This window comes from Callorhinchus milii, unplaced genomic scaffold (genome assembly GCF_018977255.1).
Source record: "Callorhinchus milii isolate IMCB2004 unplaced genomic scaffold, IMCB_Cmil_1.0 Scaffold20, whole genome shotgun sequence".
Taxonomy (NCBI): Eukaryota; Metazoa; Chordata; class Chondrichthyes; order Chimaeriformes; family Callorhinchidae; genus Callorhinchus; species Callorhinchus milii.
Genome location: NW_024704761.1, coordinates 12,242,436 through 12,270,276, shown reverse-complemented (window position 1 = coordinate 12,270,276; position 27,841 = coordinate 12,242,436). Strand labels below are relative to the sequence as shown.

Genomic DNA, 27,841 nt, shown 5'->3' with positions numbered 1-27,841 from the left:
GTTGAGGTTGGGGCTGGGGCTTGTGTGAGCTGTTTGATTCTTTCCCAACATCATGTACATTATTTACTATCTTTCTTGTGACTTGTGACTGGGTGTTGCTCACACTGATTAAATAGTAGTTACAAATGACCTTACAATCCAGCAACGTGAAGCCGCTTCACTTGACAATTCACTGGTTGGGAGACATCTAGAAGATGTGAAAAGCGCTATATCAAATGGAAGGATTATTATTGGAAGGCTGGAGGCTAACAAGTGCTGAGACTTTATTGTGAGCAGGGACTTGGCGGAGAGAGGCTGAGCCCTTGCTCCAGGTAAACATTAACAATAACAGAGATGAACATTTGTAATAAGAAGCAACAGGAAACCAAACGTCAAAACAGTCTGTCCGGCTCGCTCCCGTCACAGAGAATAACACTGCTTCTTCAGCGCGGCTTCACTTGACAATTCACTGGTAGGGAGTGAGTGACGGGAACCCCCACACCCGACCCCTACAGTTGAGGTAACAGCAGGATTTGTGCTGCTTCAAACAATCCCACACAATGTCCACTAATGCTATGGCACCAAACCTCTGGGGGGAGGAGTCCGCTCAGCACAAACACCCCCCTTACATTCTGCCAGGGCTCAACACCAGCACCGTGTCGTTAAGTCAACCTCCCACTCACGTCTTTGGCCTTTGGTGCACAATCCCGGGCTAAGCACAGTAACTTTATTTAAATAACCAATGTAGAACTGGACTCGTAGTCTGTGTGACGCGTCTCTGGGGCTTTGACACAGAATCCTGGGCTCTTAACCACTGCATCTAGCAACCCGTCTCTAACACCTTTGTGGCCACTTGCACTTCAGACTTTGCGACCAGCAGACGCAGCTTGTTCCCAGACATTCTGATTAGGTCTCGGCCGCTGCAATCCACAGGGAAACACATTGAACAGAGGTTAAAGGAAAGGCTGAAGGTGGGTCCGCTCCTGCAGGCCGTACGCCATCCAGCAACTTCAGAAACATTCCTGACAGTTTACAGAGGGACCCAGTGATACCTGAGGCACATCCGGAGACAAACTCCCAATGGCCCATCTCCATGATCTATCTTATCTCTCTGTGTAACTCTATAACTCTGCTGAAATATTCTGCTCTGTGCCATGTGGCACTAAACTCAGGTAATCCCCACCCCCCCAGCACTAACCTGTGGTAGTCCCCCCCCTTCCCCCCCAGCACTAACCTGTGGTAGTCCCCCCCAGCACTAACCTGTGGTAGTCCCCCCCCTCCCCCCCAGCACTAACCTGTGGTAGTCCCCCCCACTAACCTGCGGTAGTCCCCCCCCCCAGCACTAACCTGTGGTAGTCCCCCCCCCAGCACTAACCTGTGGTAGTCCCCCCCCCCCCAGCACTAACCTGTGGTAGTCCATGCCGACCAGGCTGGTCCCGTTCACGGCCAGGATACGGTCCCCGGGGACAGGCGGCTGCAGGCGGCCGCGGGCGAGTCCGGCACCAGAGACCTGATGTAGACGCCACTCACACTCAGAGGGGTTCTCTGGCCATCAGGGACACAAACACTCGTCACTGTCACTGGCGCCACTGGTGTCAGCGCTACAGTGCGGGGGGAGCAGCCCGGGGGGGGGGGGACGGGGGAGCAGTCGGGGGCGGGGGGAGCCGGGGTGAGGGGAGCAGCCCGGGGGGCGGGGGAGCAGTCGGGGGGTGGGGGAGCAGTCGGGGGGGCAGGGGGAGCCGGGGTGGGGGGAGCAGCGCGGGGGGGGGGGGGAGCAGCCCGGGGGGGGGTGCGGGGGAGCAGTCGGGGGGCGGGGGAGCAGCCCGGGGGGGGGTGCGGGGGAGCAGTCGGGGAGGGGAGCTGCAGGTTGTTGCTGTGTGAGGGACGGGGTGAGACGGCAGTTCAGGGCCACTGTGACCGTCACTGTTCGACTGCAGCCCTTTCCCGGTAATATGTGATGGAACTACATTTGTTGGGCATTGTTTCTCTTATCAGCGAAGCTGCACATACACACACACAGAGCGTCGATACACACAGAGCGTCGATACACACAGAGCGTCGATACACACAGAGTGTAGAAACACAGAGCGCGTTGATGCACAGAGCGCGTTGATGCACAGAGCCCGTAGACGCATAGAGCGCGTAGACGCACAGAGCGCGTAGATGCACAGAGCGTGTTGATACACAGAGCGCGTAGGTACACAGAGCGCGTAGAAATACAGAGAGCGTAGATACACAGAGAGCATAGATACACAGAGACTGCAGATACACAGAGCCTGCAGATACGCAGAGGGTGTAGATACGCAGAGGGTGTAGATACACAGAGGGTGTAGATACACAGGGAGCGTAGATACACAGGGAGTGTGGCTACACAGCGAGTGTGGCTACACAGCGAGTGCAGGTACACAGAGCGTGTAGACACACAGGGAGTGTAAATACACAGGGAGTGTACATATGTAGTGTACATATGTGGAGTCCTGTAGCTCAGTGGTTAGAGCACTCGCTTTGCAAGTGAGAGACCTGAGTTCAATTCCAGGCAGAGGGCGAAACCTTGGGCAAGTTTCCTTACTCCACACAGAGCCTAATAATAATCCCTCCAAAACCAAAAACAATAATAAATTGGTCATTTTCAATCCACGACTGTTTGTGGGACATTGCTGTGCGCAATTGGCTGCCGCGTTCGCCCACAAATATACAGTCAATTCACTTTACAGTGTGTTCTGTGAAGCGCTTTGGGACGTCCTCCCGACGTGAAAAGCGCTATATCAAATGCGAGGATTATTATTATTATTATATACACAAGGAGTGTAGATACACAGAGAGTGTGGCTACACAGAGAGTGTGGCTACACAGAGAGTGTGGCTACACAGGGAGTGTGGCTACACAGGGAGTGTGGCTACACAGGGAGTGTGGCTACACAGGGAGTGTGGATACACAGGGAGTGCAAGTACACAGAGCGTGCAGGTACACAGCGTGTAGACACACAGAGAGTGTAGACAGACAGGGAGTGTACATACACAGGGAGTGTAAATACACAGGGAGTGTAGATACACAGGGAGTGTAGATACACAGGGAGTGTAGTTAAACAGAGCATGCAGCTACACAGAGCATGCAGCTACACAGAGCGTGCAGGTACACAGAGAGTGTAGGCACACAGAGGGTGTATATACACAGAGAATGTAGATACACAGAGAATGTAGATACACAGAACATGTAGAATCACAGCAATTGTGTAGATACACAGTGTGTAGATACACAGAGCGTGTAGATATATACAGAAAGTGTAGATACATACAGAGAGTGTAGATACACAGGGAGTGTAGATACACAGAGCATGCAGGTACACAGAGCGTACAGGCACACAGAGTGTGCAGGTGCACAGAGCGTGCAGGTACACAGAGCGTGCAGGTACACAGAGCGTGTAGGTACACAGAGCATGTAGGTACACAGAGCATGTAGGTACACAGAGCGTGTAGAAACACAGAGAGTGTAGGCACACAGAGAGTGTAGATACAAAGAGTGTAGATACAGAGAGCGTGGATACACAGAGACTGTAGATACACAGGAAGTGTAGATACACAGAGCGTGTCGATACACAGAGAGTGTAAATAAACAGAGAACGTAAGTACACAGAGAGAGTAGATACACAGAGAGGGTAGATACACAGAGAGCGTAGATACACAGAGCGTGTAGATACACAGAGAGCGTAGATACACAGAGAGCGTAGGTACACAAGAGCGTAGATACACAGAGACTGTAGATACACAGAGAGTGTAGATGCACATAGACTGTAGATGCACAGAGAGTGTACATATACAGAAAGTGTAGATACACAGAATGTGTAGATACACAGAGCGTGTAGATACACAGAGCGTGTAGATACACAGAGCGTGTAGATACACAGAGCATGTAGATACACAGCGCGTTTGGATACACAGAGCGTGTAGATACACAAAGCGTGCAGGTAAACAGAGCGTGTAGATACATAGGGCTTGTAGATACACAGAGAACGTAGATACACAAATAGTGTAGATACACAGAGAGTTTAGAATCACAGCGATTGTGCAGATACACAGTGCGTAGATACACAGAGAGTGTAGATATATACAGAGAGCATAGATACACAGGGAGCGTAGATATACAGAGAAAGTAGATTCAGAGAGTGCAGATAGACAGAGAGTGTAGATGTACATATAGCGCAGATACACAGAGAGCATAGATACACAGATTGTGTAGATACACAAAGAGTGTAGAATCACAGAGAGTGTAGAATCACAGAGAGTGTAGATACACAGAGTGTGCAGATACACAGAGTGCGCAGATACACAGAGAGTGTAGAATCACAGAGAGTGTAGAATCACAGAGAGTGTAGATAGAGAGTGTAGATATATAGAGTGTAGATACACAGAGTGTGTGGAGACACAGAGAGTGTAGCTATATAGAGTGTAGATATATAGAGAGTGTAGATACACAGAGAGTGTAGATATATACAGAGAGTGTAGATGCACAGAGAGTGTAGATATATAGAGAGTGTAGATATATAGAGAGTGTAGATACACAAAGTGTGTAGATACACAGAGAGTGTAGATATATACAGAGAGTGTAGATACACAGAGAGTGTAGATATATAGAGAGTGTAGATACACAGAGAGTGTAGATATATACGGGGAGCGGCAGCAGGACAGCGCGGGGAGGAGCCTGGGCCTACTGACCCAGGTACTTAAACTCGACGCCGGAGCGAGTGCAGCTAGGCAGGGGAGGGGAGGGAGCGGGGGAACTGCGACGTCATAGATTAGTTTTCAGGTGAGTGCGCGCGCACAAAAAAAACAAAAAAAAAAAAAAAAACTCCGCGCCCCCCCCCCACCCCCCAGGGCTCACATCAGAGCCCACTATGGTCCTGTTGGGTTCGATGCCCCAATCTGCGGGATAATGCCATCCACCTGACCGCTCGCTCCCGGTCCCCGCGTGCGCACTATGGCTGCCGCTTTGACCCGAGCCCCCTCACCCCCTCCCTCCCGCCCCCCTCCTCTCTCCCCCCAAACCCTCCCCCCTCTGCATCTCTCCCGCTCTCTCCTCCTCTCTCTCCGTCCCTCTCGTCTTCTATCCCCACTTGACCCTCCCACAACCTCCCTCTGTTCCAGCCTGGGAATCCTCCGCCGGGCTCACCGTGGCACTCGGCGTTGGCTGTCCAGCAGCAGCCACACCGACTGCCCCATTCCCCACCACTCTCGCCAGCCACCCCGGACACAGACCCGGGGAGTCAACCTCTCCTCCCTCATCCCCATCTCCCCCACCCCTGCCTCACAACCTGGACCCCCCTCCCCTCCCACACACCCTTCTGTCAACCGCTCCCTCCACATCGGACTGCAAAATGTCCGCTCCCTCTGCAACAAGGCCCTGGTCATCAACGATCTCATCCTTGATGAGAACGTTGATATCATGGCCTTGACAGAAACGTGGCTCACCCCAGGCGACACCTTCCCCCTCACGGAGGCCACGCCACCCGGCTACACCTCCCACCACATCCCCCGCCCCAACCGCCGTGGCGGTGGTGTTGCCCTTATCTCAAGGACACCACTTGCCCTATCCCCCTACTCCTCTGGCTCTTTCCCCTCCTTCGAGCACCTCACCCTCTCCCACCCCTCATTCCTCTCCCTTAAAATCCTCCTCCTCTACCGGCCCCCTAAAACCTCTCCCACCTTCATCTCTGACATTTCAACACTCCTCACATCTCTTTGCCTCTCCTCTGATCGCCTCATCATCCTGGGCGACTTTAACCTACACTTCACCCCCTCCTGCTCCATCTCCACAGACTTCTCTTCCCTGCTCTCCTCACTCAACCTTTCCCTACACATAAACTCCCCCACTCACAGTCACGGCCACCCACTCGATTTGGTGATCACCCGGGGCCTCAGTGTCTCGGATGTCACTATTACCGACAAGGCCATCTCCGACCACTACTTCATCTCCTTCACCACCTCCACCCCCCTCCCCACCTCCACCAGACCCACCACCATCTTCTACCGCCCTTGGAAGAAGTTACCCCCACAATCCCTAACCGATGCCTTGGAGTCCTCTGAACTCCTCTCCCTCTGGCCTTCAACCCTCACCGACCCCTCTTCTCCTCTCTCCCTCCTCCACAATATCCTCTCCTCCACACTCGATACTCTTGCCCCCATCACTTCCCGCACTGTCTCCTACTCCCGCTCCTCCCCCTGGTACACCACCCACCTCCGCTCACTGAAATGCCAGGTGCGGGCTGCTGAGCGCACCTTTGTCAAATCCGGCTTAACGGTCCACCGACAAATCTGGCTGGACCTCCTCAAAATTTACCGCTCCACTCTAGCCTCGGCCAAGTCGTCCTTCTACTCCAGGATAATCCTGGAGGCGAAGAACAACCCCAGGCTACTGTTTTCCACCACATCCCGACTCCTCCGTCCCCCCCGCCACCCCGCGCAGGTCATCTCCTCCAACCTTCACTGCGAGGAGATGCTGGATTTCCTTGAATCCAAGATCAAGGGAATCCGCTCCGCGGTCACTTCCCCTCCAACTTCCACCCACCACCCACCCCTTCCCTCCCACACTCCGACTCCTACCCATCCTCCCCTACACACCTTCGTACCCGTTTCCCCACCCTCTGTCACTGAACTCATCCTATCCCTAAAACCAACCACCTGCTCCCTTGACCCCATCCCCACTCCACTCCTTATCTCCCAGCTCCATTTTCTTGCCCCACACATCACTGACATCATAAACCTGTCCCTCTCCTCTGGCTCTGTCCCCATTCCATTAAAAACTGCCATCATCACGCCCACCCTGAAAAAACCCTCCCTTGATGCGTCGCAGCTATCAAGCTACCGGCCCATCTCCAACCTCCCCTTTCTCTCCAAGGTCTTGGAAAGAGTTGTCGCCTCCCAACTGCGCTCTTTCCTCTCCACCCATTCTCTTTTTGAACCCCTTCAGTCAGGTTTCCGTGCTGCTCATAGCACAGAAACTGCCCTGGTCAAGGTCACCAATGATATCCTGACCATCTGTGACCAGGGCTCCCTCTGTCTCCTCGTCCTCCTCGACCTATCGGCAGCATTCGATACGGTCGACCACGCTATCCTACTCCACCGCTTGTCCTCCCACCTCAACCTTCAAGGCACTGTCCTTGAATGGTTTAGCTCTTACCTTTCCCACCGTCTTCACTTCGTCTCAACGAATGGCTTCTCCTCCACCCCCCGTACTGTCTCATGTGGTGTCCCTCAGGGCTCTGTCCTCGGTCCCCTCCTCTTCACCCTCTATATGCTCCCCCTTGGTGACATCATCCGCAAACATGGGGTTAACTTCCACATGTATGCGGATGACACCCAACTCTACCTTTCCTCCTCTACTCTCAACTCCACGACCACCGATGTCCTGACAGCCTGCCTGTCCGACATCGAGTCCTGGACGAGAGACAACTTTCTTCAGCTCAACGTGCGAAAAACCGAGGCCCTCCTGATTGGCTCACGTCAGCGCCTCCGCACCTCAGGCGCTGACACCATCAGCATCCAAGGCTGCACTCTCCACCTCTCAAAGCCAGTCAGGAACCTCGGCGTTTTGTTCGACCCTGAGCTGTCCTTTCTCCCTCACATCCGCACCACAACTGGCACCGCCTTCCATCACCTCCGGAATATCGCCAGATTACGGCACTACCTCACCCCTCACGCTGCTGAAACCCTGGTTCACGCCTTTGTCACCTCAAGGCTGGACTATGGGAACTCTCTCCTCGCCGGCCTTCCCGCCACCTCCCTCCACAAGCTGCAGGTCATTCAGAACTCTGCAGCTCGTGTACTGTCCCGCACCAGGCTTCGGGACCACATCACTCCCACCCTCGCTCGCCTCCACTGGCTCCCCATCCCCCAGAGGATTGATTTCAAGATCCTCATCCTCACCTACAAGGCCATTCACGGCCTTGCTCCCTCCTACCTCTCCAACCTACTATCCCCCTACCTACCTGCCCGTACCCTCCGTTCCTCTGGCTCCGGTCTGCTCCACGTCCCCCGCCCCAACCGCCCTACTATCGGTGGTCGGGCCTTCAGCCTCTCAGCCCCGAGGCTCTGGAACTCCATCCCCCAGTGCCTTCGCCTTGCTTCCTCCCTTTCCTCCTTCAAGGCCGGTCTCAAAACCTTTCTCTTTGACCGTGCCTTCAGCTCCCCTCTCGACTCTCTTCCTCCTCCTCGCTCCCTCCCTTCCCTCCCCTCACCCTGACCATTTCCCCCTCCTCTCTCCCTCCCTTCCCTCCCCTCACCCTGACCATTTCCCCCCTGCTCGGGTCATGACCCAACTGTGCAGCGCCTTGGGACGTCCTCCTGACGTGAAAGGCGCTCTATAAATGGAATCTTGTTGTTGTTGTTGTTGTTGTATAGAGAGTGTAGATACACACAGAGTGTAGATATATACAGATAGTGTAGATATATAGAGAGTGTAGATACACAGAGAGTGTAGATATATAGAGAGTGTAGATATATACAGAGAGTGTAGATACAGAGTTTGTCGATACACAGAAACTGTACTGATACTCCACAAATGGTTTCTCCTCCAGCCCCCGCACCGTCTCGTGCGGTGTCCTTCAGGGCTCTGTCCTTGGTCCCCTCCTCTTCAATATCTATATGCTCCCTCTTAGTGACATCATCCGCAGACATGGGGTCAACTTCCACATATATGTAGATGACGCCCAACTCTCTCTCTCTGCCTCCACCCTCGATCCAGAACCCACTGCTGTCCTGACAGAATGTCTGTCAGACATCAAGTCCTGGATGAGAGCGAACTTTCTTCAGTTGAACATCAACAAAAGCAAGAGTCTCCTGATGGGCTCCAGTCAGCACCTCCTCACCTCAGGCGCTGACAGCATTACCATCCATGGTTGCACACTCCACCTCACTGAGCCAGTCCCGAACCATGGGGTCTTGTTTGACCCTCAACTATCCTTTCTACCCCACATCTGCGCCATGACACTCTGCTTTCCCCCACCTCCACAACTCCAGCCTGCTTCACAGCCCCCACCTCGTTCGCTCCACTATTGGCGGACGGGCCTTCCGGCACTCTGCCCCCACCCTCTGCTCCAGCAGTCCCTCCGCCTCGCCCCCTCCCCTGCCACCTTCAAGATCCATCTCAAGACCCTCCTCTTCAACCATGCTTTCGATCTCCCTGCTTCCCGCCCTGCCCTCAACCCTCCCCGATCCCGACCCCCAGCTCGGGTCCATAACTCTGTTTGTCCAGGGTCTTGGGACATCCTCCAACGTGAAAGGTGTTATACCAATGTAATTTTGTTGTTGTTGTTCACTTAGATACACAGAGAGTGTAGATACACAGAGTGCAGATACCCAGAGACTGTACAGATACACAGAGTGTGTAGATACACAGAGAGTGTAGATACACAGAGTGTGTAGATAATAATAATAATAATAATCCTTGCATTTGATATAGCGCTTTTCACATCTTCTCGACGTCCCAAAGCGCTTCACAGAAAATACTGTAAAGTGAATTGACTGCATATTTGTGGGCAAACGCGGCAGCCAATTGCGCACAGCAATGTCCCACAAACAGTCGTGGATTGAAAATGACCAATTTATTATTGTTGTTGGTTTTGGAGGGATTATTATTATTAGGGCTCTGTGTGGAGTAAGGAAACTTGCCCAAGGTTTGGCCCTGACCTGCCGGGGATTGAACTCAGGTCTCTCGCTTGCAAAGCGAGTGCTCTAACCACTGAGCTACAGGACTCCACAGAGTGTGCAGATGCACAGAGAGTGTACATACACAGAGAGTGTAGATACACAGAGATTGTAGATACACAGAGAGTGTAGATACAGAGAGTGCAGGTACACAGAGAGTGCAGGTACACAGAGAGTGCAGATACACAGAGAGTGTAGATACACGGAAAGTGTAGAATCACAGAGAGTGTAGAATCACAGAGAGTGTAGATACACAGAGAGTGTAGATACACAGAGTGTATAGATACACAGAGTGTGTAGGTACACAGAGAGTGCAGGTACACAGAGAGTGCAGATACACAGAGTGTGCAGATACACAGAGAGTGTAGATACACAGAGAGTGCAGATACACAGAGTGTGCAGATACACAGAGAGTGTAGATACACAGAGAGTGCAGATACACAGAGAGCGTAGATACACAGTGTGTGTAGATATACAGAGAGTGCAAATACACAGAGAGTGCAGATACACAGAGAGTGTAGAATCACAGAGAGTGTAGATACAGAGAGTGCAGATACACAATCAGTGTAGATACACAGGAGGCTGCCTGGCTACACTCAGTGCTGAGCTGAGCTGCTCTGTGTAAATGGGAACTCACCAGCCCATCCACTAACGCCAGGCCCAGGCCACGAGGCGCCCGTTCCAGCTCCACCGTGAAAACCTCCTCTTCCTCCAGGGCAGCCCAACATCCTGCGGCAACATAGTGTAGGGGGAGTGAGTGAGGGAGACACACATCAGACTTTCCCCTGGCACTGGTTTGGGGGCTCAGTGTCCCCGGCCCCAGAAATATTCCCTGACACATCAACCTGAAGAACCAAGCTTCTGTTTTGATAGTGCAGCTGCTAAGCAAGAGTTCACTGCCAGCACAGAGAGCAGTGTCGTGACTCCAACCCCCCCACCCTGAGCCCTGACTCCCCCACAAGCTGAGAGCTGCCCCCCCCCAACCCTGAGCCCTGACTCCCCCACACCCTGAGCCCTGACTCCCCCACATTCTGAGCCCTGACTCCCCCACACCCTGAGCCCTGACTCCCCCACACCCTGAGCCCTGACTCCCCCACACCCTGAGCCCCGACTCACCCACACCCTGAGCCCTGACTCCCCCACACCCTGAGCCCTGACTCCCCCACACCCTGAGCCCTGACTCCCCCAACCCTAACCCTAATCCCCCACCCTGAGCCCTGACTGCCCCATACCCTGAGCCCTGACTCCCCCACACCCTGAGCCCTGACTCCCCCACACTCTGAGCCCTGACTCCCCCACACCCTGAGCCCTGACTCCCCCACACCCTGAGCCCTGACTCCCCCACATTCTGAGCCCCGACTCCCCCACACCCTGAGCCCCGACTCCCCCACACCCTGAGCCCCGACTCCCCCACACCCTGAGCCCTGACTCCCCCACACCCTGAGCCCTGACTCCCCCAACCCTAACCCTAATCCCCCACCCTGAGCCCTGACTGCCCCATACCCTGAGCCCTGACTCCCCCACACCCTGAGCCCTGACTCCCCCACACCCTGAGCCCTGACTCCCCCACACCCTGAGCCCTGACTCCCCCACACCCTGAGCCCTGACTCCCCCACACCCTGAGCCCTGACTCCCCCAACCCTAACCCTAATAACCCACCCTGAGCCCTGACTGCCCCATACCCTGAGCCCTGACTCCCCCAACCCTGAGCCCTGACTCCCCCACACCCTGAGCCCTGACTCCCCCACACCCTGAGCCCTGACTCCCCCAACCCTGAGCCCTGACTCCCCCAACCCTGAGCCCTGACTCCCCCAACCCTGAACCCTGACTCCCTCTACCCTGAGCCCTGACTCCCCAACCCTTAGCCCTGACCACCCCCCATTCTCTGAGCGCTGCCCCCCCTCAACTCTACCAGCCACTCTCCCCCTCCACTTTGAGTGCTCACCTTTCGGACCCCTAGACTTGGGTTCTTCGTCATTTTCCCCGTTGAGCAGCCTCCTGCAGGCCCCCACCCCATGCTCCGGCTCGGAGTCGGGGGGCTCAGGCCCCTGCGGGGTGTTGGGGGGGGTTAGCAGGCAGGAGGGGTCGAGGGGCAGCCTGCGGGGGGGCAGTTCCTGCTGCCCACGGAGCCTGCTCTCAATCTCCAGGTTCTTCAGCTTGTGTGCCAGCTCGGCCTCACAGTCCGTCAGACCCCCCTGCCTGTGGGCACGACCCCCTCCGCCCCCCAGTCGCACTCCTCTCCCCAAGCACTGGGTGTGGGCACTCGGCACCGACACTGACACGGTTTCCTGGGGTACAAGGGCAGAGGTTAGTCACAATTACCCGGGTCAATCCGAGAGACAAGAAGAAGCACTGGGTCAGCCACTGGTCAGTGTTAATCACTGCTCTCTGCCCCCTCCCAACCCTCACTCCCCCCACCCACAGTCACACAGCGCCCAGTGCCAGGCAGCACCACACACACAATGAATGAGCCATAGTGCACTCATCAGCCTCAATCTATTGACAGGCAGAAATCTCTTTGTCTGAGAATAAAAGGCTGGAATGTGAACCCAGCAATACCCGTGTAAGCGTTTTCCTCGCTCTGTGTGGGAGAGCACACAGGCTGAGTCGACCAGACACCGCTCTGTATATAATGAACTCTCAAACCCATCCCTCCTCTCTCCCTCCCTCTCTCTCTCCCTCACTCTCCACCTCCCCCTCTTCTCTGCCTCTCTCTCTCTTTCTGCCTCCCTCTCTCTACCTCTTCTGGCTCCCTCTCTTGCTACCTCCTCTCTCTGCCTCCCTCCCTCTCTCTCTCTGCATCCCCCTTTCTCTGCCTCTCCCTCTCTTTCTACCGTCTCTCGCTGCCTCCCTATCTCTCTGCCTCCCCCTCTCCCTGCCTCTCTAGTCCTCTCTCTCTACTTCCCTCTCTATCACTCTCTCTATCCCTCCTTCCCTTCCTTTCTTCCTCCCTCTCTTTGCCTCCCCATCTGTCTCCCTCCCTCTGTACCCCCTCTCTCCCTCTACCTCTCTCTACCCCCATCTCTCTGCCCCCATCTGGACCTCCCCCTCTCTGTACCTTCCTCTCTGCCTCTCTTTGTCTTTCTGTCCCTCTCTCTATCTCTCTCTCTCCCCCCCCCCACCCCCCCCCCGCCTCCCTATCTCCTTCTCTCTCTCTCTACTTCCTCCTCTCTCTCCCTCACTCTCTCCCTCACTCTCTGCCTCCCTCTCTCTACTTCCCTCCCTCTCTGCCTCACTCTCTCTGCCTCCCTCTCTCTCTCCCTTTCTCACTGCCTCCCTATCTCTCTCCCTTTCTCACTGCCTCCCTATCTCTCTACCCTCTCTTTCTCTACCCCCCTCTCCCTCTCTCGCTACCTCCTCCTCTCTGCTCCCCCTCTCTCGCTGCCTCCCTATCTCTCTGCCTCTCTCCCTGCCTCTCTCGACCTCTCTCGCTATCACTCTCTCCGTTCTTCCTCCCTCTCTTTGCTTCCCTATCTGTCTCCCCCCCCTCTGTACCTCCCTCTCTATATTCCTCTCTCTCCCTCTACCTCCCTCTCTGCCCCCTCCTGTACCTCCCCCTCTCTCTATCTTCCTCTCTGCCTCTCTGTCTTTCTGTCCCCCTCTCTACCTCTCTCTCTCTACTTCCCTCCCTCTCTGCCTCCCTGTCTCTCTCTCCCCCTTCTCTCTCTGCCTTCGTATCTCCCTCTCTCTCTGCCTCCCTCTCTCTCTCCCTCTACCTCCCTATCTCTCTGTCTACCTTCCGCTCTCTGTCTCTAACTGCCGCACTGCCTCACTCTCTCTGCCTCCCTCTGTCTCTGTCCCTCTCTCTGCCTCCCTATCTCTCTCTGCCTCCCTATCTCTCTCTGCCTCCCTATCTCTCTCTGCCTCCCTATCTTCGACTCGCTCTCGCTGCCTCCCTCTCTGTCTCTCTCTGCCTTTCTTTCTCTCTCCATCCTTCACTGCATCCCTTTGTATCTCAGTCTCTCTACATCCCTCTCTCTGCCTCCCTGTCCCTCTCTCTATCTCCGCCCCTCTCTCTACCTCCCCCTCTCTCCCTCCCTCCCCCTCCTTCTCTATCCTGTCCTCTCTCTGTCCCTTCCTCTCTCTGTCCCTTCCTCTCTCTCCCTCTCCCTTCTCTGCCTCTCTCTCTGGCAGTTCCCAGGGCTGGCACATGGAAAGCCAGTCACTGGGGCGACACGTTGCCCTGAGCCGGAGTGTGGCTGCAGAGAGCTTCCTGCCCCCAGCAAGATCCTGGCTTCCTTCCCACAGCATGACATCATGGCTTCAGGACCTCACCTGTCGCGTGTCAGAGCTGCATAACTGTACAGTTCTCTACCTCCCCCACCTCCCTCACCTTGTCAATACTCTGCCTCTCCATACAGTCACATGGTGTGTGCTCAGTGGATCGGCAGCTGACAGGTTAACCATTACAGCTTCAGTGGCTGCTGTGCTGGGCTGTGCTGGGAGAATACAATAGCACGTTTCACATAAGAGCGTGACGAACTTGTCGAGTCACTGCATTTTAAATGGAAGCACTATAATAAGATGTTAGATCCCTGGATTATAAGCAGAAGTGGAGAGAAACAACAACAACAAAATTACATGTGTATAACGCCTTTCACGTTGGGAGGACATCCCAAGGCACTGGACAATCAGTGCTTCGGACCCAAGCCGGGGATCGGGGAGGGCAGAGGAGGAAGGAGGGTGATCGAAGGCAGGGTCGAAGAAGAGGGTCTTGAGACGGGTCTTGAAGGAGGCGAGGGTGGGGGTGTGAGGTGGGGAGACCGTGGGATGGTGTTCCAGAGATTGGGGGCAATGTGGGGCGGGCGAGATGGGGAATGTGAAGCAGGCCGGAGCTCACTGAGCGGAGGGAACGAGCAGGATGGTAGGGGGTTAGAAGGTTGCGGAGGTAGGGGGGGAGCGAGGCCATCGAGGGCTTTGAAGCTGAGGACCAGGATCTTGAACTGTATCCTCTGTATGATGGTGAGCCAGTGGCGAGGACGGGGGTATAGGGTCACGGAGCCTGGTGTGGGAAAGTTCTGCAGAGTTCTGGATGATCTGCAGCCTATGGAGTGAGGAGTTGGGGAGCCCGACAAGCAGGGAGTTTGTGTAGTCAAGCCTAGATGTTATGAATGCATGTATGAGGGTCTTGGCAGCCTGTGGTGTGAGACAGTGGCGGAGCCGGGCAATGTTGCGGACGTGGGGGAAGGCAGAGCGGGTCATGGCACGAATGTGGGGTAGAAAGGATAGTTGAAGGCCAATCAAGAAAGGGTATTGGGCCCACTTCTTTGGAGCAGCTCTCACTCGATACACCCTGATCCCAGCTCAACAACACGGGCTGTGAGGGGCGCACAGCCATGCTCTCACGGGCCATCATTTTCTGGATGTGATACACGCATGTTGTGTGTGGAGTCCACACGGGGCTGGGGCAGTGTGGGTGCAGGTTTGCCTCAGGGTGGGGTTGGCACAGGATGGGGGTGAGTCTGGAACTATCGCAGGGCAGGGCTGACACAGGGCGGAGCTGACATTGGGCTGGGCTAGCGGAGACAGGGCTGGTGGGAACGGGGCTGATACAAGACGGGGCTGGAGGGGGCGAGGCTGGAGGAGTACCTGTAGCGGCTTCTCGTTGGGGGTCCCATCTGGGGCTGCCCACAAGGTCGTGTCCTGCAGGAACTCCTGAATCTCCCTGAGGGGGGACTGCAGCCTCTGGGCATCAGCGACGGGCTGGTCCAGGGCAAAGTGGAATGTGCTGGTTGGCAGGATCAGCGGCGGGTGATTGTCAAAACTCTCCAGGATGTCAGCTGTGGAGCAGGGAGAGCAGTGCTGACCCCCAGCTACACACAGTGCATGACACACACCTTCCCTCCCACTGAGAGAAACCAATTTATCCTCCAGCTACACCATGTCTGAGTGACGGATACAATCAGTTTCCTCAACCCCTCATAGCCTGAAAGATTTATTCGGTTTAGTGTAGAGGGAGCTTTACTGTGTCTAACCCTGACCTGGGAATGTGGACGCACAGTGTAGAAGCGTGAAAGAGTCAGCGAGTTGTCATCACTTTAGAATTGTGCTCAGAAGTCTTGCCTCCAGCAAGGCCAAACTCGAACAGAATCAACAGTAACATGAGAAAATGTTTACAGCAGTAGCAGCTGAGGCTGTTAGAGATAAAGATGTAAAGATTTTGTCTTCTCTCAAGGCCAGTGTTTTATTGCCATTCAGCATTGAGCAGAGCTATATGAGGTCAGCAGCTGATACAGGAAGTGGAGATGCAGGAAGCAACGAGCAGTTACCTCGCCTCATTCCAAGCCTCTTCCTCTCAGGCTGTTAGAGAGGGGGGTGCAGGTGTCAAGCAATGCGAGGGTTAGAGCAGGAAGTGGCTGGGAGAACAGGAACATTGCTGATATCATGTTATTGGGATCAGTTGACCTTTGCTGTGGATTAGAAACAAAAACTCAGCCCAAGAGCCTCGGGCACCTCGCTTCCACTGATTGGACACTTAACGCGTTGCCCTTGCCCCCTCTCCCTTGCCCTCACCCCACGCCCTCGCCCGCCCATCCCTTGCCCTCTCCCTACCCCGTCCCCTACCCTCAGTCCCAGTCCCCTGCCCTCGCACCCCCCTGCCCTCGCCCCCTCCACCTCACCTGTCCTCATGGCTGCCTCCTGCTCCTCAGGCCCCGGTTGCCACATGGCGGGGCAGGGCCGGCCGGGGTTGTATTCCCTGATCATGTGGTGCAGCTGGGCCGGGTTCAGACTGGCAAAGTCATTGCGCAGAGACCTCCAGCTTGCCTGCAGGGTTGGGGGTGGAGGGTAGGAGAGAGAGATATAGAGAGCGTCAGTCACAGCAGGGGCTTGGCCTCTCCTCACTCGCTTCACAGCCATGTATGGGACGTCTCTGTGCGCAGACTGGCTGCTGTGTTCACAGTGGGTGCACTTTACAGTAAACCCTGTGCGGCGCTTTGTGACGTCCCCACAGGAATGTAGCTGCGTAAAAGGCAACGATTATTATTTTAGCTTTAGCAGAGAATATGAATTAAGGGTAAAGTTGAACTTGGAGTGGACTGTCAGGTGCCTGGGGGTGTTTGGGGAGGGGCTGTAGTCTGAGGTGGTGGTACCCCATAGGGGAGGGGTCTGAGATGGGGGTGCCCATGGGGCAGGGGTCCTGGAAGGGCAGGGTCTGAGAGGGCGGTGGTGGAGTTTTGGGGCGGTACCTGCAGAAGGTTCTCTCTGGGTGTCGCCAGGAGATTGACGGCTGTCGACAATTTCTGGAAGAATTCAGCAGCCAGATCCCCCAGCCCGAGGCCCTGAATCCAGTCCAGCAGCAGGTCCAGGTTTGCCCGAATCTGCACCCCTTTCGTCCATTGGTAGAATCCTCCACCCGAGCCTGTACAACAACAACAGCAACTTTCATTAATGTAGCCCGAGAAGCAGTGCCACAATCACACACACAGCAGCCCACATTCAGTCCACAGCTCAGAGACTCTCACATACACAACAACAATTTGCATTTGCACAGTGCCCCTCATGCAGGGTAGCGTCCCAGAGCGCTTGACAAATGCGGAGCACAATGCTGAGCCGGGGGGAGGAGAGAGGTGAGAGGATTTTCAAATCAATCTGTTTGCGAAATGGCAGTGAGTCCTAGTGTACGCAGGGGAGGCGATATATATAGAATAACGCCCCCCCCCTCCACCCTCCCCACCCCGGCAGTGAGCTCCCGGCTGGAGCTGAGGTCTTGGGGAGCACAGTCACACTCGCCTCGTTCCATGAGAGTGTTGAACAGGGAAGCGTTGGAGAAGAAGAAGAGGTAGGCGAGGAGCTGAGAGGCGATGTCTGAGTGAACCTGATACTGGCTCAGCAGCTTCAGCGTCTCCTGCAAGATCTCCAGCACGTTCTGAACTCCCACCGGCACCGTCAGCTGTGTGGAGCCCGCAGCAAAGGGATTACTGTCCAGCAAACCGGGGAGCACTGTGTACAGCGTCTGCGAAGAGGGAGGGAGACAGACAGACAGGCAGGTGAGCCATTGTCATCTCATTGTCACATCTCTATTGAGGGAAATGATTGTTCTGCTCACCACAATGCTGGGAATTGATTCCTATTTAAAATCTACAGGTCAATGACAGCACGGATTAGAGACTCCCTCTACAGTGTCCATCCACACTCACAGGTCATGGTTAGAGACAGAGTGACATTCTGCTCAATGTGACAGTATTTATAACTATGACACAAATTGCATATGCTTTTTGTAGAAAATCAATGTTAAAGATCTGGCATGTTAGGAATGTTGCAGATCAGCTTGGAGTTGGCTCCAGAGCAACAATTTTGGCACCCGGAGCATGAAGCAATGTACGATAACACTCTCTCTCTCTATCACATCTTGTGGGCTGGGTGCGAAACCTCCCTCAAACTGACTGTCTCACAACACATGGGGACGGCACGAGGGGCTGAGCGGTGCTGAGTGTGGTATGACACGCACTCACTCAAACAGCTGGACACCAGGGCTGAGCCATACCCTCCCGTCTGCCTGGCTGGCTGGAGGCCACAGTTTGGGATGTTGCTGGTACTTTCTACAAATGTTTTGTTGAAATAACATTGCCGTGGGTGTAACTCCGTCCCCACTGAAACCCTCGCTTCACGTTCCGAGCATTTCATTCTTTCAATGAAAACAGCCTGGGTTTGGAGGTAGAGGGACCAGTACAGGGTTACAAGCCGCCCATTCACTGAGCTGGTGCTCACACAACCTCCTTTGTCTCTGTGTTTATGGTTTGAGAGCCCGGCCCAGTGCCTGAGATTGCTGCTGCCGGCAAGAGGCTTCCAGACAGTAATAGCAACAATAATCAGGCCTGGGAGCAGGCTAGGATTATTAAGCACCTTTTCCTCCCAACGGGAAAGACATTGAATATATAAATGCAAATTTGTTGTTGTCGTTGTATCTGAAACAGCAATTGTTTTATCAAAATGTCACAAAACACTTCACAGGATTCACTGTAAAGTGCAGTAACTGTGTATTTTGTAGGCAAATTGTGGCAGACAATTTGCAGGTCAGGGCACAGAGGGGGAGCTCAGTTTAATGTTGCATCTGACGACAGTGCCTGCCACGCTGCAGCGCTTCCCCCAGCACTACCCTGGACTGTGAGGTGAGACAGGAACTTGGGCTGACAAACAACAGGGAGCACAAACGGCTCAGCAGTCCAGAGTCGCCCTGAACCCCTCCTCACAGTCTTGACGTCATTGCTGCCAGGCTGACCTCTGATCTCTCCCCAGCTCCTACGGAAAATCACAGTGGCCCTGTGGAAGCTGCCATCCTCGCTCCCTCCCTTTTCCTGCTCAGGAAGCAGCTGTTATGTCAGCCTGTCCGCTAGCCACGCAGCCGCTTCCTGATCTGACTGCCGCGGCCCCTCATCTCGCACTCAAATCTCAGCCGCTTCCTGCCCATTCAGCCACGGCCTTTCCTGCTTCTGGGACTCAATCCCGTTCCTGAGTCAGCGTCGGAGCTGAACGAGGCCACTCACACACAGCTGGCAACACCTCCGTCCCACAGGCACTGACTGACCTCGGTCATACACACAGTCAGCCTGTGTGCACCGGGGTGGCTGCTGTTAGACAGGGTGGTTGTGTTAGACAGGGCAGCTGCTGTTAGACAGGGTGGTTGTGTTAGACAGGGCGGCTGCTGTTAGACAGGGCGGCTGCTGTTAGACAGGGCGGCTGCTGTTAGACAGGGCGGCTGCTGTTAGACAGGGCGGCTGCTGTTAGACAGGGCGGCTGCTGTTAGACAGGGCGGCTGCTGTTAGACAGGGCGGCTGCTGTTAGACAGGGCGGCTGCTGTTAGACAGGGCGGCTGCTGTTAGACAGGGCGGCTGCTGTTAGACAGGGCGGCTGCTGTTAGACAGGGCGGTTGCTGTTAGACAGGGCGGTTGCTGTTAGACAGGGCGGTTGCTGTTAGACAGGACGGTTGCTGTTAGACAGGGCGGCTGCTGTTAGACAGGGCGGCTGCTGTTAGACAGGGTGGTTGTGTTAGACAGGGCGGCTGCTGTTAGACAGGATGACTGCTGTTAGACAGGGTGGTTGTGTTAGACAGGGCGGCTGCTGTTAGACAGGGTGGTTGTGTTAGACAGGGTGGTTGTGTTAGACAGGGCAGCTGCTGTTAGACAGGGCGGCTGCTGTTAGACAGGATGACTGCTGTTAGACAGGGTGGTTGTGTTAGACAGGGCGGCTGCTGTTAGACAGGGTGGTTGTGTTAGACAGGGTGGTTGTGTTAGACAGGGCAGCTGCTGTTAGACAGGGCGGCTGCTGTTAGACAGGATGACTGCTGTTAGACAGGGTGGTTGTGTTAGACAGGGCGGCTGCTGTTAGACAGGGCAGCTGCTGTTAGACAGGGCGGCTGCTGTTAGACAGGATGACTGCTGTAAGACAGGGTGGTTGTGTTAGACAGGGCGGCTGCTGTTAGACAGGGTGGTTGTGTTAGACAGGGCAGCTGCTGTTAGACAGGATGACTGCTGTTAGACAGGGTGGTTGTGTTAGACAGGGCAGCTGCTGTTAGACAGGATGACTGCTGTTAGACAGGGTGGTTGTGTTAGACAGGGCAGTCTAGTGTTAGAGGGTGGCTTCTGCTCACTGAAGATGAGACCAATTCAGACAGAAAGTTTCAATCTCCTCAGGGTTTGTTTTGCTCAGACGGGTGTCTGGCACATACAGAAACCCATCACCTGCTTAAGAGTCTCCAAACCAAGCTGAGAATTCCACACATCCCACCGACACATGGAAATCCCAGAGATACATTGTTGGAATGGAATGCACTCTCTCTCTCGCTCACTCACTCTCACTCTCTCTCCCCCTGGAAGGACTCATCCTGCTTAACTAATTCCGCAGAGTATTAGGCGCAGGTTGGCAAGAGCCAAGGCTTGGGGGAGCCCAGAATGTGTATTGGGGTAACTGCTGGAGTCTAACCAGCTAAAACCACATAGCTTGCCATTGATCTTGCTGTCCGGTAAGCTTTCTCGCTGCTTGTCCAGCTAGGACCATCCTACCATTAGGGCTTTGGCTGCAGGCTTGACAAGAGCTGAGTGGGATGACTCCGTCCCCAGTGACTGCTCTAAGCAGTTGGCTGTGCTGTCATCAGCAGTGAACTGCGGACCCACCTGGCTCAGGAACCGGACTAGATACCAACCTGGAGGGCTGGCTCGATTCCGACATTCCATTGCCAGGCACATCACCTTGGAATCAGTCCTAGTAGACCCCGGTTATCTCCCCGCAAAGGAGGATAGTCACCAGTTCGTCATTTGACATCCGACAGGCACATGTTTGAGCCTCACGCGGTGGATGGCAGGAACCAGATGGGCAACACAGCTCAGCAAGAAAAGCATGAGAGCATTGCCACCGTCTTCATGTCCGCAGCTCGAGTACAGGTCCCTTCCCATTGAGCGATGGTCCCACCAATTGGAGGTGCGGAGTTTAAGCAGGCGCCACTTGCCTCTCTGTAGGCCAGTCAAGGTGGATTCCAAGTATTGGATGTACAAATATGTTGTTAGTGCAGCCATTCTCCCCCGCGAGAGCAGGGGAACCTGCCCACACTTCAGTAAAATGTTTGTGTTCACAGGTGGGTGGATTGCCCGACTTTAGCCCTGCCAGCTATTCAGGGTGTGAGCGGAGTGAATGATCTCCGCAGCAGGAAATGTGTGTGGGCAAGTGTGAGTGTGAACAGGTGAGCATGAGCAGGTGAGTGCGAGCAGGTACTGACCTTGGTCAGGTAGTAGACGGATTGCTGGAAGGTGAACATGATAACCTCCTCCAGGACAGTCATGGCCTCCTCACTGGCTGCCCGAGTGCTCACCAGCTGTGGGCTGTGGCCGCCTGTGAACACAGGGCAGGGGGTCAGCGCCGAAGACAACCGTTATCACATCAGCTGTTTCTTAAAGGTGCCAGTTGTGCCATGCCCAGGTGCGCCTTGCCCAGGTGTGCTGTGCCCGCTGTCTCCACTCACCCAGCTCCTCCAGCTGCTGCTCCCAGCCGAGGAGCCTGGGAACCTCCTGTTGGATGAAGTGAAGCAGCTCCACGGAGTTTGACATCCAGTACACGAGGGGCTGCAGCCCCGGAATCAGCTCGGCGATGTTCGGCTCCAGACAATCCTGACAATCCCGCTGCTCACTGGGTGGGAAACACCAACAGTAATGTTGGTCATTCCCCTGATCCCAATCTCTGACTCACACACACACAGCTCAGCAAGGCCACAAGAGCCTGAAAACCCACCCCTGCCCCCCACCCAACACTCACTGTCACACTCACACAGGAGGAAAGGCCACTCGCAGTGCCAGAAGGTGAGGGATGGGGGGGAAAGGACTGAAGGACCCTCAGTGTAACCTATGATATGGGGGGGAACCAGCCAGGGTTCTGCTGCTACCCTGAGCTGGAGGGCGCGTGGTGGAGGTGAGGTGTCACAGTGCACGTACCTCTCTGCCTGTCTCGCCGCTAGCTCCTGCGTCTTATCCTGTGAACAGAAAGAGAAGTAGTGGATGGCGACGCTCGCTAATGGCTGTCCTAGTGGAGGGACGGGGCTGCAGATTGTTTGCCACGCTCATCTACAAATGCACAGCGTTCCTGCACTTTATAGGCAATACTGTGAAGCACTTTGATACAACAATGATGACCTGCACCTTTCATGCGAGGTAGTGTCCCAGAGCGCTTGACGGAGTGGCAGAGTCTGACCCCGAGCCAGAGGGAAGGGGGACATGACCATAAGTACGATCAAAAGGGAAGGCAGAGAGATTGAGGGAGAGAGTTCCAGAGTTTTGAAGCATAGTGGCTGAAGGCACGGCCACCGATGGTGGAACAGAGGGCACAAGGGATGAACAGTAGGCCGGAGCCAGCCAGCTGAGCGGAGGCAGCGGATAGTGGAGTGGGGGTTAAGCAGGTTGGACAAGTAGGGAGGTTGATTGGATAGGTTGGATACGTCCTCCTGGTGTGAAAAGCGTTGTACCAACTGCACAGATTATTATTATAGTGAGTGTGTTCTCTAGGCAGACATCGCTCCCAGTTTGTGGCAATAAACGTTCCACAGACATCCATGAAGGGAGGAAATGATTAATGTTGGCCAGGCACCCACACAAACTCACAACAGGAACAGGACGTGATGGGGGAACTGAAGGCACAGGGCAGGTTCACACACACTATAATAGAGAGAGGGAGGGGAACGTGAGGGTGAGGAGAAAGGCAATTGGCAGGATTTGGTCATAACAAAGATGTTGAAGTTGATGGGCTGGGGGAGCTGGTGGAGGTGGGGCTGATGAAGGTGAGGATGATGGGGAGGTGGCAGGGACTGGGGGGAGGCAAGGCTGGTAGGGGAGGCGGGGTCGGGGGAAGAGCCAGTGACACTACGAGTAACTATGTCCTTACCCACATCATGGTCTGGATATGGCTCGCTATACTCAGCAGAAGTTTCCGGAAATCTGCGAGGGAGAAGGTGCTGGCTGAGTGCTGGATGGCGAGACAAAGGAGGAAGGCGGGGGCGAGTGTGCTGTGGCTGCTCCACCCGGCCAGGTCGAGGATCTTGCCGAGGAGCCGGGGCTCCTGTGGCAGCTGGTAACAAAGCCGCAGCTGGCGACCGTCCGGTGCGTGGAGACTGGGCACGGCCTCCCTGCCCCGCAGCCTCGCCCGTTCTGTGCCGGGATCCGGAAGCTCCAGACCGCACACCCGGCACCTGCCTCCCCCGGCGTCCGGGCATGCTGCCAACCCCGGGAACCAGGAGGGTTTGTGGCTGGAGCCGGGCCGTGTGGGATCCTTGTACATAAGCAGGTAACAGGCTCCGAGGCCCAGCAGGTCTCCCGGCTGCAGCTCGGTCTCCCTGCTGAGAGGTCGGCCATTGTGTGTGACCAGCGCTCCCTTCCCTGGCCACACCAGCGTCACTCCGTTCCTGGGCTCCTGGCCTCCACCGGCCTCGCAGCGCTGCACACGGCAATGCCGGGGCAGGATGTCTGGGGCCGACAGAAGCATGTCCACCTTCACCCGCTCTTCTCGCTCTCCGGAATGTTCCGTGTTGCGTCCAAAGATGTGCACTGTTCCACTCATCGTATAGATAACATAGTCCTGCAACAGAGTGGCACATTGTTAGTCATTCCCTCACTCCCTCCCTCCATTTCACTCGCTTTCCCTCACTCCCTCCCTCCCTCCCTCACTGCTTCCCTCTCTCACTCCATCTCTACCTCTCTCCCTCTCACTTACTCCCTCATTCTCCCTCCCCTCCCTCTCTCCCCCAGTCCCTCAGTCTGACTCACCTGCCTGTCACAGTAGCCCTGGAGCAGCAGGAAGTAGGGGAACTCGATTGGGGGTCTGACCGAGTACAGGGTGGCAATGTCATCGCTGCTCTCCGTCTCCTCCTTCTCCAACCCCAGACACGGGGGATCTCTGTCCTCCTGAACCCCCACACTGTGGCTCTTGTGCTCACGGGTTTCAGTGCCCAGAGTGGAGTCGCTGAGCGTGCGCCAAATCGCAGCCCCCCACTCCATCTCCTCACCCATCAGCGCCGAGGATGCTCGCGATCGCGTCACCTGCATCTTCCGAGCCTGAGCGTTAATCCCTGTGGCAAACAGGTGGAGGGAGAGAGTGAGGGAGAGAGGGAGAGAGAGGGACCCCATACTCCCTGCTCTCCAACACCCTGATCACAACCCCCAGCTTGGGTGCAAATCCTTGACTGTCCAAGGCCTTGGGACGTCCTCCTGACATGAAAGGCGCTGCGTAAATGACATTTGTTGTTGTTGACAAAGAGAGGGAGAGAGTAAAAGAGACTGAGGGAGAGTAAGAGAGACAGAGTGATGGAGAGTGAGAAAGTGAGTGAGAGAGGGAGGTAGGCAGGATGAGTAGCTGTAAGCCAGCGAGTGACAAATTCTAACTCAGCATTGGGTCCTCCTGCCACTCTGCCCCCCAATCCCCCCGCCAGCCCCCGCTGGTACCTGCGGTGACGGTGTCTCTCTCTCTGGCCGCCATCTCCTCCATGGCCGCTCGGCACCGCAGCTCGAAACGCCGAGCGAAGCCTTCCTTGGGTTTCCACAGGGCCTGCAGTGTGAGGGGCTTCTCCCCGTCCCCCACCGCCCGCAGGCACTCCGGCCTCCACTGGTGCTCACCGTCCAGCTTCCCGATCACATCACACAGCACAAACTCCCCAGCCCGGCCCTTGTCCAGCGAGTACCTGTTGGTCAGATGGTCACAACCGGCTCCGTGCACTCCCCACACACCATTGCACATGCCCAGGACACACTAAACGTCTACCATACCCCAGGACATGCCCTGCACATGCCCAGGACACGCCAAACGTCCTACACAAGACACACAACCCCCACATGCCCAGGACACGGCAAACGCTTCGCACAAGACACACATCCCCCACACGCCCCGCACACATCAAGGACATGCCACGTGCCCCACACATGCCACATGCTGATCATGTCAACCTGCTGATCTGTATGAGGAGCTTGTGTGCCCAGAAACACCCTGTCTGCACTGAGCGACATCGCAGATTGGATCAAAGGTGACTGCAGCCCCCTACTGTCTCCGAGCCCAGCGCAGTGTGGCACTGACCTCTCCAGCGCTTCCTTGACCAGCTCATGGGCGCTGGATCGTGGCGTGGCTAATACGCTCTTGTAATTGGCCCCATCACAGATTTCGCCACCGAAGATCTTGAGCACACCGGGGGCTGTGACCTGCGTGGAGAGTTCAGCTGGATCATCCGAGGCTGCCTCCCCCCCACCCTCATCTCCCGACTGCTCATCCTTCACGCTGCGGCCCCTGAATACCATCACCAGACCCCTGTTGTGCCGCTTGATCTTGTTCCTGGCTGGCTGCCGGACCACCGTGCCCTCACTGGATTTCACCGTGGTGTCCGAGGAGCTGGACCTGGGAGAGACATCAGGCAGAGCAGCTGTTACTGACTGGCACCGGCTCGGGCAGTAAGAGGGGAAGGGCAGAAGGGGCCGGTTACCAGTGACCTCTCACCCCCAGAAGCTCAGTGCCAGGAGAGAGAGGCAGGACCAGCGGCCTGACCAGCACCAAGGCCCCCGGCCCCGCACAGCTCACCATGACGGAAGGGACAGATACTGGCCGGCTACACACTGATGGTCGCTCTGACATCAGGCGACAGCAACGCCCCAAAGCTCTTCATAAAACCTCTCTAAGAAACAGCTGCACTGTAGGGTGCCCCTGAACTTGTCAAACTAGATAGAGATGAGGAAATAAGCAACACACCTGAGCGAGAGAGAGAGAGAGAGAGAGAGAGCAGCGGGCGTGGGGGAAGGTCAGACAGCAACCGGGCAGGGGAGCATGCTTCACAGAGACAGAATCGTGAGAATTTCCCCCAGCGCCACCCGCCTTCTGTCCTGATCTCACACCCACCCAAAGAGTACTTAAAAAGGAGTAACAAACGATCAGCCCGAGACACAGAGAGGCCGGGCGCTGTGATGCTGGTTAATGATTCGGTGTTGTGGCCAGTTTACAGCAGCTGGTATCTGACCCCAGCCACCTGCACCTGGTAAACACACAACCAGGAGACAACATTCCCTCTCCCATCCCATCCACATCTCAACTCCACAGCATCCCAGCTCCACCCTCTCCCAAACATGAAGCAATGCCACAGGAAAAAGTTGGGGGCAATTTTAACATTATTTCTCTTGTTTATGTTACTCCATCTCACTCAATTCTCGTTTCCCCTTCTCCCTCTCTCTCTGAGCTTCTGCCCTGGAACTTTCCATCACTAGTGTGTGTGTGTGTGTGTGATTGAGGGAGGCGGTGTGTGTGAGAGAGGCTGTGTGTGTGTGTGTGTGTGTGTGAGAGAGGCTGTGTGTGTGTGCGTGTGTGTGAGGGTGTGTGTGGGGGGGGTGAGGGTGTGTGTGTGTGTGAGGAAGAGTGTGTGAGGATGTGTGAGGGTGTATGTGAGGGTGTGTGTGTGTGTGAGGGTTTGTGTGAGAGAGAGGCTGTGTGTGTGCGTGTGTGTGAGGGTGTGCGTGAGGGTGTGTGAGAGAGGCTGTGTGTGTGTGTGAGAGAGGCTGTGTGTGTGTGCGTGTGTGAGGGTGTGTGTGAGGGTGTGTGTGATGGGGGGGTGAGGGTGTGTGTGAGAGGGGGGGTGAGTGTGTGTGAGGGGGATGTGAGGGTGTGTGTGAGGGGGGTGTGAGGGTGTGTGTGAGGTGTGTGTGTGAGAAGGGGGGTGAGGTGTGTGAGGGGGTGTGTGAGGGGGTGTGGGTGTGAGGATGTGTGTGAGGGGGTGTGTGAGGGGGTGTGTGAGGGTGTGTGTGAGGGGGGTTGTGAGGGGGTGTGTGAGGGTGTGTGAGGGGGGGGTGTGTGGGGGTGTGTGAGGGGGTGTGTGAGGGTGGGGTGTGTGAGGGGGTGTGAGGGGTGTGTGAGGGGGTGGGGTGTGAGGATGTGTGTGAGGGGGTGTGTGAGGGTGTGTGAGGGGGTGTGAGGGGGTGTGTGAGGGTGTGTGTGAGGGGGTGGGGTGTGTGAGGGTGTGTGAGGGGTGTGTGAGGGGGTGTGAGGGGTGTGTGAGGGGTGTGTGAGGGTGGGTGTGAGGATGTGTGTGAGGGTGTGTGAGGGGGTGTGTGAGGGTGTGAGGATGTGTGTGAGGGTGTGTGTGAGGGGGGTTGAGGGGTGGGGGGTGGGGTGTGTGTGAGGGTGTGTGTGAGGGGTGTGCGAAGGTGTGTGAGGGGGTGTGTGAGGGTGTGTGTGAGGGGTGTGTGAGGGGGTGAGGGTGTGTGAGGGTGTGTGAGGGTGTGTGAGGGTGTGTGAGGGTGTGTGAGGGTGTGTGAGGGGTGGGTGTGTGAGGGTGTGAGGGGGTGTGTGAGGGGGTGAGGGTGTGTGAGGGTGTGTGAGGGGGTGTGTGAGGGGGTGTGTGAGGGGGTTGGAGGGGGTGAGGGTGTGTGGAGGTGTGTGTGAGGGTGTGTGTGAGGGGGTGTGAGGGGGGGGGTGAGGGGGGGGGTGCCCAGCTGGCGGTCAGTACTCACTGCACGGAGCGGCTGCTGGGGTTCCTGCCCACCCTGACCCTGGGCAGCCGCCGCCTGGGGGATCCGGTCAGCAGTCCGGACACTCCGGCCTCCTCCTCGCACATCACTGCCCACCGTGTGAGCGGCCGCTCGTCCCCGTCCCCGCGGTGTGCGCTGTCGGCCGGACTGTGGGCAGCCCCGCGCCGTGTCCGTCTGCCCCGCGCCGTGTCCGTC

At 55.9% G+C, this 27,841-nt stretch overlaps 1 protein-coding gene across 1 annotated transcript; it reads right to left on the bottom strand.

The window, feature by feature from the left end:
* Positions 1 to 239: 239 nt before the first annotated feature.
* Positions 240 to 27,841, bottom strand: si:ch73-281f12.4 (RA_Radil_like and Myo5p-like_CBD_Rasip1 domain-containing protein). Its single transcript, XM_042342506.1, is given in 17 exon segments — positions 240 to 899; positions 1,386 to 1,446; positions 1,449 to 1,524; positions 10,315 to 10,406; positions 11,623 to 11,965; positions 15,267 to 15,457; positions 16,298 to 16,442; positions 16,865 to 17,037; positions 17,409 to 17,631; positions 21,388 to 21,500; positions 21,631 to 21,794; positions 22,097 to 22,134; positions 23,040 to 23,729; positions 23,918 to 24,219; positions 24,593 to 24,828; positions 25,218 to 25,532; positions 27,629 to 27,841. Coding segments are annotated over 17 exon segments (3,366 nt in total). The 5' UTR covers positions 27,733 to 27,841; the 3' UTR covers positions 240 to 799.